The sequence below is a fragment of the Adiantum capillus-veneris genome, chromosome 4 (assembly GCF_014529385.1).
Source record: "Adiantum capillus-veneris isolate H3 chromosome 4, ASM1452938v2, whole genome shotgun sequence".
In the NCBI taxonomy this organism is placed as follows: domain Eukaryota; kingdom Viridiplantae; phylum Streptophyta; class Polypodiopsida; order Polypodiales; family Pteridaceae; genus Adiantum; species Adiantum capillus-veneris.
In genome coordinates, this window is record NC_140934.1 from 131,151,578 (window position 1) to 131,161,184 (window position 9,607).

General features: G+C 40.5%; 1 protein-coding gene across 1 annotated transcript; it reads left to right on the forward strand.

Annotated features, from left to right (window-relative positions):
* The first annotated feature begins 2,398 nt into the window (after positions 1–2,398).
* LOC147459987 (caffeoylshikimate esterase-like) lies at positions 2,399–4,475 on the forward strand. Its single transcript, XM_086509938.1, has 5 exons — positions 2,399–2,444; positions 2,700–2,882; positions 2,974–3,104; positions 3,193–3,330; positions 3,515–4,475. The coding sequence occupies exons 1-5, from the start codon at positions 2,399–2,401 to the stop codon at positions 3,929–3,931; spliced, it is 915 nt and encodes a 304-aa protein (XP_086366064.1). The 3' UTR covers positions 3,932–4,475.
* The last annotated feature ends 5,132 nt before the right edge of the window (positions 4,476–9,607 follow it).

The following is a 9,607-nucleotide window of genomic DNA, read 5'->3' on the forward strand; positions in this document are numbered from 1 at the left end:
CACTTTTGGGTGTCGATGCCTTTCAATCAAAGAAGTGTTGTATAGTCCCATAGCTATCATTGCTTTGAAGATGGATTTTAGAATTGCGTACAGGAGGGAGATGTAAGGATGTGGTCACACATGCACTAGTTATCATTAATATATAATTGGTGAGACTATGCCTAAATCTACGTAGTTGCGAAGTTGCATGTATTGCACCCTCCACATAAGAGGGGGTAATTTGTTAGAGAGGAAGATGTGACCCTTGATTGGACATCGGCTCACTCACCCACACACATGAGGGGGGGAAGGGGTAAGATGTCATAAATCTAATTGCACCTCAAAGAGGTGCAATTATGAGAGGGGGAGAGGGTGTAATTTATAATAAGGATTTTTTTAAAAAATATCCCTCTAATTTGTGGAAATTCCGAAAATACCTCTCAAATTTCAAAAATTCCCAAAATACCCTTGTATCTATTTTCGTTGGATTGTTCAAGATTTTCTAATCTTTATTCCTTTTTGACAATTAAGATCCATTTCTGAGTGCTTAGCACGTAATTTGTCACAAATTACCTAGCAAAAAAAAGGCAATTATGACTAAAAGTAATGAAGCAATTCATCTCCGAAACCTATATAACCAACTCGAATTCTATTTTTAGCATCTTGTATTGAAAGACAATCAGTTTTCTTATAAAAAGATACAAATATTTTTATTTTAAAAAATATTTAATCTCACAACCAAAGGTGTTTTGGGAATGGTGGAAAATTTGAAGGACATTTTGGGAATTTATGACTAAGCAATGGGGTATTCTGAGAATTTCCAAAAAATAGAGGGGTATTTTGGTAATTTTCTCTTATAACAATTATCCCCCCTATGTGTGGGGGTACCTAAGACAAATAATTAGTGCACTTGTGAGCATGCAAGAGACAAAATTATTGCAACAAGTAATTCATAACCATGCATTTTGTGGCGCTGGTGGCCCATGAGACCTACATGTGATTGAGATGTGATGTGCGTGATGATGAAGGGGAATAGAGAGAGTAGCGGAACCAATAAAATCAAGAAGTGGGATGACATCTGCAAAGGAAGTTACATGGCTACTGCTTGGAATCCTTGCAGGAGACAAATCAGGTTGACCAAAGAGATCCACAGAAGGGCCTCATTACTCCCTGATTTGGAGGACAAACTCAGAAGGAAGCTTAACCTCAAATGGAATGTCAACTGGAGCTCTAAGCAGTGGATCTATAGATTCAAGTGCATATGGGGTTTCAATACACCTGCAAAACAAATTTTCTTGGCCTGGCTGGTAGTCCACCAGGGAGTTTGGACTGCTATGAGGGCACTCAAATGCAAACTAGGGGATGGAAAATGTAGAAGATGCTCCCTGCCTAAAGACATCCAACATGTATTTATTGATTTTCCTGCTAACCTACCTAAGCTCAGACTATTGTACCAGCTATGTGAACCTCTGCATCCCCAACCTCTTCAGCCTCATGAAATTCTATTGGGAATTTGTAGTCATTTGGACATTCCTTTATGGAACAAGTGGAGACTGTCATATCTTTGGGACTGTTGGATCCAGAGGAACTCTGCCATTTTTAATAATCAATGGTCTGAAAATGTATACGACTGGCTCTCTCAACTACAGCTTATATCACTTGCTTGTATAAAGCCCATGAAAGAGTCTGTCTCTCATCCCTTGTATCTTATTGAGAAGACATGTAGGTGGCAAACATGGGATTCCATGATGCTCAAGGTCTATTCTGGTGTTAGATTAGTTATGACCTCCAACTGTCTAGGAAAGTGATAGTTGTCTCTCACCCAGCCTGACAGACCTGATGTGACCTCTTTTCTTTCTCTTTTTTAATCAAATTTACTGTTATCTCAAAAAAATAAAAATAAAAATTTGAGGGTCAAATGGGACCGCCGACCCTTCGCAAGCAAGTTGAAATTAGAATGCGTGCGTGACTAGAAAAATCTGATGATTTTTTTGCGTCGAAACTTTTGAACGCTATGTGCCCATCGCTCCATGCACCACCTTTTCCTCCCCCCCCCCCCCCCCCCCCCCCCCCCCCCCCCCCCTTCTCTCTCTCTCTCTCTCTCTCTCTCTCTCTCTCTCACACACACACACACACACACACACACACACACACACACACACACACACACACACACACACACACACACACACACACACACACACACACACACACGCGCGCGCATGCGCAATTTGTATCCTCGGATACAAATAGCTTTCAACATCGTATGCCCCTCATATGCACTTATCATTTAAGTACACTGAGTGCAATCATACACTAAGCGCACAAACTCTCTCTCTCTCTCTCTCTGTCACACACACACACACACACACACACACACACACACACACACACACACACACACACACACACACAAGTTATGGAGAATTTCCTATACGAAGAAGAGTTCGTGCTCAACTCTAAAGGTCTCAAGTTCTTCACCTGTCAATGGCTCCCCTCCTCCTCCTCCTCCATCAAAGCTCTGGTCTTCCTTTGTCACACGGTACAATATTCATTGCTGCTCTCGCCCACGTCTTATATCATTTGAGCTACTGATCACCATCGCCCGCAATCCATTGAGCTCTATATCACGACTTGTCATGCAGGATTTTAATATTGTGTACATATGTATTTATGTGTCTCTCATATAAACAAGATTGGTTGTTTATGTGTGTGTATAGGGTATGGCGTAGAATGTAGCCTCTTCATGCGGGGCACTGGAATTCGCCTTGCGCAAGCGGGCTTCGCCGTGTTCGGTGTGGATTATGAGGGGCATGGCAAATCCGACGGCCATCTCCGATGCTATATTACAAGCTTTGATGACATCGTAGACGATTGCATTGATTTCTTCCAAAGCATTAGAGGTATGTGTTCCCCTAGGGCCTTCTTGACTGAAAATCTGTTTCATAGATTTATATGGGTGGTAGTTTATTCTTTTGCTTTTGATCCTTACAGAGAAGGAAGAATACAAAAACAAGGCTTCCTTCTTGTTGGGTGAATCCATGGGCGGCGTGGTCGCTCTCCGCATACATCGCAGGCAGCCCAATAATTGGAACGGCGCCATCTTGGTAGCCCCGATGTGCAATGTATTCAATTTGTATATGTGTGATGAGTTCTCTTGTCATAAGATAATCACCATTGTCAGTAAAAGGAATCCGTCTTCCGCTGCCTCAGATATCTGAAGAGCTGAAACCCTCTCCCATGGTTGTATCCATTCTGTGCAAGTTGGCAAATGTGTTTCCCACTTGGAAGGTTGTTCCGACACGAGACATCATTGAGACAGGCTTTAAGGATCCTCTAAAGAGAGCAGAGGTGAGTCGCAATTCAATGAAGCTTGGTGTGTGCTCACATGGGTTCTTGTTGGTGGAACATGACTCTGATTTTTGTTTATTGATTGCGTTTGTTTTTGGAACTAATCTCTGGTTAAATAGTCTAGGACTGTTGTGATGGAATTATAATTATCATGTTGAGGTAATGAGGGTCTGTGTGGATGTAGATGCGGGCGAATCCTTACACTTATCAAGGAAAACCGCGGTTGAAGACGGGGTTAGAGCTTCTGAATGCAAGCTTGGACATGGAGCAGCGAATGGAAGAGGTGACTCTCCCTTTTTTGGTTTTACATGGAGAGAAGGATGTTATAACAGATGCATCGGTGAGCAAGGGTCTCTATGAGTCAGCTAGCAGCATCGACAAGTCAATAATCATGTATGAGGGAATGTGGCATGGCCTTTTGTTTGGGGAGCCTGATAACAACATTGATCATGTCATCCGTGACATTATCGCTTGGTTGAGTAAGCGGTGTGGCAATGTCGGCAGTGTCACGAGCCCCTCGATGCAACCACAAGTGACACACAACGATCTTTTCCTTGTTGATCATCACAAGGGGAAAGTCTTCTCCCCTCTGGCAATATGATGGCGATGTGGTGCTCTCCGCCTAGAATATCGATGATACCATTCTCTCATCAAGTGGAGAGCTAGTTACTTTGCCATTGCATTACTGGGGTATCAATGTTGATCGTGAGTACGCAGTGAAGATCGGGCTCCATGGTTTGGATGGAGATTTATGCGGCTTAGTCGTGCTTTTACCATCTACAACCACCTACTTCATTGACATTAGCAGCTCCATGGTGTGTACCCGCTGAAGGACTTGCAAGCATGCAAACGCTTCCCCAACACCTAGGCAAAGAAGAACTTAATCCTCTCTGTTATAACTTGTACTATATATGTAGCCCATCCTCCCACCTCTTAATTATAGCCAGCTAGTCAGATTGGCATAATGTAGGCAGTGTGTTAATCACATTGTAGACTATCTCTATGTGATTGGTAGTCGAAGAAATATTAGCTAGTAAGCCGCCGCTGTCAGCATAGGCTGGTCAAATCAAAATACAGCAATGGATCGATAATCTAAAACCTCTTGCTTGTACCTTGAATTAAACCTTTTATCACCTTGAAGGTCACAAAGCAGCTATGGAAATTGAAATTCTTCTCAAGGTGTCTAGATGCTTACTTTATCCATGAGAACTTGTGATAGTGAGAGATCAGGTAAATGAAATGTCTGAAGATGTACATACAATTGAAAAGATGATCTCTCAAAATCAAATTTTCAAAATGAAACTTTCATCCCACTTCATTGGAAAAGTGATGTTGCATGAACGCCGGTTGCATACACAAAAAGCGAGGGTTGCTTGTGTGGCCTTTTCAATCTAAACTGGTTAAATTTGTTCTAGGAAGTCTAGCCAAGTCATGCTGCAATGCAAGAAGTGTCAGGTCAATAAACATGAGCGCCTCAAGGTTGGAGGGCTACTCCATCCTTTGGATATTCCTCCAGAAAAATCGGTAAGCATTTCCATGGATTTCATCACAAGACTACCAGAAAGGAGTCGACCAGTGTGGAGGAATTGCTTGACATCATGCACAAACGATCAATCGATAAATTTTTCTCCAGCTGGATGGGCAATAAAAAAAACTGCAGTTAATTAACTTGCAAAATGAGTAATAGAAGTTCTAGCAATGGGCAGTAATTAGTTGCAGTTTGTGAATGGTGGAGTGGATCCATTATAATATGTGCATGTAATTAGAGTGCCACAGTGATGCACGCCGACCACCGATTATTGTTGCGCATTCGTGATGATTAGGGTCAGTACCATGGATACATATGCAATTGCTGCCGCCCATTCTTGGCCTCACAACTATCTGTTATCTTTCCGTGTTGGGAACAAACGACAGTGAGCTCATAAAAATAAGAATGACTAGAGTATGCAAAGCGTGTATAGCCTTTTGACTATTATCATAAATAGGCTGCAATTTGATGTGCAACGCCAAATCTCGCAAGACTTTGTCAAGAACGAAACAAACAAGGGATTTGCATACGCATTAGAAACACGTTGAACACACTCGTGCCTAACTCATCAGTTGACTTATTTACTTCCAATGGCAAGCATCACCAAGTTGCCTGACTCAGTCCTCACTCCTCATCCCTTAATATATATCTATATCAATGTATATTTATCTTGTAGATATGTATGTACATGCTATATGAATATGAATGTGTGTTTGTACATTCATATACACACACACACACACACACACACACACACACACACACACACACACACACACACACATATATATATATAGACATATATATATACATACATATACATATATATATATATATATATTTTTTTTTTTACACACATTCACACATATATGTATGCATATGTTACATGGGTAGGAAAGTGTGTGTGTGTGTGTGTGTGTGACACTCCTATCTCACACACACATTCTAATATCTCTCTCTCTCTCTCTCTCTCTCTCACACACACACACACACACACACACACACACACACACACACACACACACACACACACACACACACACACACACACACACACACTCCTACCCATGTAACATATACATACATATATGTGTGAATGTGTGTAAATGTATTTCATTGTGCACACACACATTCTTATACATAATACATGTAACATATACATACATATCTAAGATATATTTAGTATGTGTGTATATGTGCTCAACTTTAGAAATTTAATCTTATAATACCCTCTCAACACCAAGCTTCCAAACCAAGAGGTTGGGATTTTGGAATGTGGTGCTTGTCCACCTCGGCAATCTGAATAGTCAAGGACTTGATTTAGAAATAACTGCCTCATTCATTGTACAAAGCACCCAGGTCACCTAGTTCGGAAATCTTCTAGAGTAACATACTACCACAAGCCCTAGAGGTACCATGGATGATACATACCTCCCCTCAGTGGTCTCTTTTTACTGTTGGTTTAAGTGGAATATGACTTTCTTCTTGGAGGGTAATAATCCGGCTCACTACCTTAATTGGTTGGAGCTCCTCCATCCACATGCACCTATTTCGGCTAGCATTCAAGCATGAGCTACCACAACTGCAATTGATCATCCTCTATTTTTGGCAAGCACCATTGTAGACATGATCTTTGTCCTTCAAACTACATGAATCCCACCAATATTGTCATACCTGTTTATCACCCTAGCTGCATTCTTACACTTATTTGAGATAGCAAAGCTTCTAATGTAAATCTTGAATCTCAACCCAGCAGCTCTACGAGGTCATTGCTTCCTTATCTTGAGATAACAAAACTTCTAATGTAAATCTTGAATCTCAACCCAACAGCTATGAGGTCATTGCTTCCAATAGAAAATTTTCTACTCTAGTGCCGAGCTTGTATTGTTGTAAATTTGGCTTTGTAAGAAATGCCCTGCCAGTGTAGAGAGAGATAATGGGAAACTAACTTTCTCCTTTCATACTTTTTTTTCAGAAATCCAAATACTTGCTTTATTATAGAGTACATTTATAGGAGACTTAAAAAGTAAACGAATAATGATAGTGCTCCAAATCTATAGTGGCTACATTTATTGAAAACTAAGCTTTGTTGTCTAAGTCATTTTCACCCATTCCCTCCTGCACGCTTGAAACTTGGGAGTTTTTTCCTCCATTGCCCTCACCACCTCCTACCGACAATTTTGATTAGTTATGTTGTGTTTCAAAATCATGGCTTCCCAAAAGAGTATGCCCTTCAATAGCTACAAAGATACATGTAAGAACTAACACTGCTTTATATCAATTGCTTAAGTTTGTGATTATAGTTCATTTTTTGAGAGATGAAATCTATAAAGAGTTTGTATAGATGCAAGTTTACACGGAGAACCTAACACAACTTTAGAACCATGTTTTTTGAGTAATTTAGATGGGTCAAAATTGGATGAGTAGCTTGAGTGCAGGCTGATTGGACACATAGTTTGAAAGTCAAAATAAGACACATTGAGGCTACATCTAGTTATCAACAATTGTGGTTCCTTAGTACGTTGCCAGTCACTATGCTACACACTCTTTGACTAGTTTTACTCTGTTAGATCATGCGAGACTTTAATGTTATATGTAAGATAGGGGTACGATAGTTTTCTTCATTGATTGTCATATAAGCATGGAAAGGGGGGTCATATTCCTTAATATGAGTCGTATATAGGGGTTTTATCAAAGTTGTCCGCTCGCAGGTGGCGTGCCATTTTGTATATAGAGTGAATCCCCCGGGCGCCGACTAAGGTATGCTCCCATCCTCTACATTCCTGCTCCCCTTTCTTTGAATTTTGGCATATTCAAAAATTCTAGATATCCCAGTGATGCTCACTGATCTCGGGCTCTTCTGCGACTTTCCTTCTGACTTGCTCTTTTGCGAATGATCTCAATCCTCTTTGAAATGCTACCGGTTCCGCTTATTTGGAGCCTTCTTCCATGTTGTCTTCTGAATTGTCTGATGTGGGGTATGAAGTGTCTCAAATTGACTCGTTTGTTGATTGCTAGTCCCAACATACTCCTTCTGAATGAGCCGATAGGTGGCTTCCTACTAGAGTTGCTCCCTGTGATTGGTCACCATCTTGAGTTTATACCACGTTATCACGTTCTAGGTCTTTGTATCAGCATCATAGAGAGTCTTCTTACCCATGGTGAGTGAGGATCTGGCCAGCTTATGAAGATTGATGTGGTGTGAATCCAACCCCGGGAGTCCACTATGTAAAAATTGCATATAGCACGTGCGAATGAGAGGTATTTAAATAATCCCTTACATGTATATTCTCAAGTATTATACGTACCCCTTATGTGTGCATTTTTGTAAAAAAACTAGCCATATCTATGAAAATTTTCACTTTCTCAATTAAAAAACCCTCTATGTAAGTACATTTTTTTGTAAATGTACCTAGTCATAAATCGTACTATCTTACATATTTCCTAGTGGACGCCTTGGGGAATCCAACCATCCGGATGTGGTTGATCAGTCTTGATTCGAGCCTCAAACAAAATTTCAGCCATTTCTTTGAATTGTAATTTAGAGGTTAGACGTTCAATAAACAATTGGAGGAGCTCATTGGTACACCTAATCAATGTGTACATATGGTCCCTCCCTTGTGTCATCATGCCTTTGAAGACAAGTGATGTCTCCCTTATAGAAGAGCTCAATACAATAGGCTTTTCAGCTGTGGTAGCTTGATCAAGCTTCATTGGGATTTCAGTTGTGTCTTTTGGTGGTGTTCCTGGCAATACAATCGCCTTTTGATCTACTGATGTCCCCTGAGTCTGAACAGTAGTTGACTTTGAAGTGGTCTAGGTAGTTGCCGATGGAACTTTTTTTCTCTGAGCTTTGATTTGATCCCAAAAGCCTTCTTTGATCTTTTGTCTTTTTGATGCAGCCTCTGATGCCATAGCTTGCAACTTGGCAATGTCTTGCTTTGCTCCCACAATAACTAGAGTTGCTTGTTTTGTGGTTATCGCTTGCTAATGTTTTGGATCCGTCGTCTGGTCCTTGGCTGATGTTATCCCAGTAAACTTTGCTGAAGCATTTGTGACATTGACATGTGATGGAGGCAAGTTTCCTAGTAGAGAAATTGGCAAACATACCATGCTTTGAATAGATTCTAGTTCTTCACTTTTCTGCTTTGGATCATTACACTGGTAATAGTGTGGTGATTGATACTTCAATATTCTTTGTCCAATCCAGTAGCATGATGAATAATTTTTTAGAAACATGTTTTTCAAACTAATAGCTTTTGCGAAAAACTTATAGACTGCTTTGCACTCCAGGGCTGACACTAGGATACCTTGTCCCTCATCCTTCCATTTCTTCTCTGTTAGTGGTGTCTCCTTTAAAAAATTGCTTGTCTCATCTGTCAAGCAAGGTTGTGGTTTCGACTCAAATGATAAACCAAAAAGATGTGCTAATGCTACAAAAATCATATGTAATGTTCTGCCATTGATTGTAACTACTCTAGGATCAGAATCAAAGGTATCGATGACTTGAAAGATGTACTTGCCAATGTTCTGCTGAGGTACACAACATTTCTCTTTGACTGGTTGGAGAATCTCTTCTAGTTCTACTTCATGTTCCTCTATACTGGCCTACATGGCTCATGAAAACAATTGTCTCTTCTTCTTCATGGCTGAGCTCTGCAAAAAAAATTGCATAGAAAATAAAAACTCATTCGAAGATGACAATGATGCGAACCAAGAGTAGGTGGGCATGTTAGAATGTGCCTCATA

Coding starts and splice junctions, on each gene's coding strand:
- LOC147459987 (XM_086509938.1), top strand. CDS start 2,399: ATGGAGAATTTCCTATACGAAGAAGAGTTCGTGCTCAACTCTAAAG. Junction 2,445..2,699: donor GTTCGTGCTCAACTCTAAAG/GTCTCAAGTTCT, acceptor GTGTGTGTATAG/GGTATGGCGTAGAATGTAGC. Junction 3,331..3,514: donor ATCCTCTAAAGAGAGCAGAG/GTGAGTCGCAAT, acceptor GTGTGGATGTAG/ATGCGGGCGAATCCTTACAC.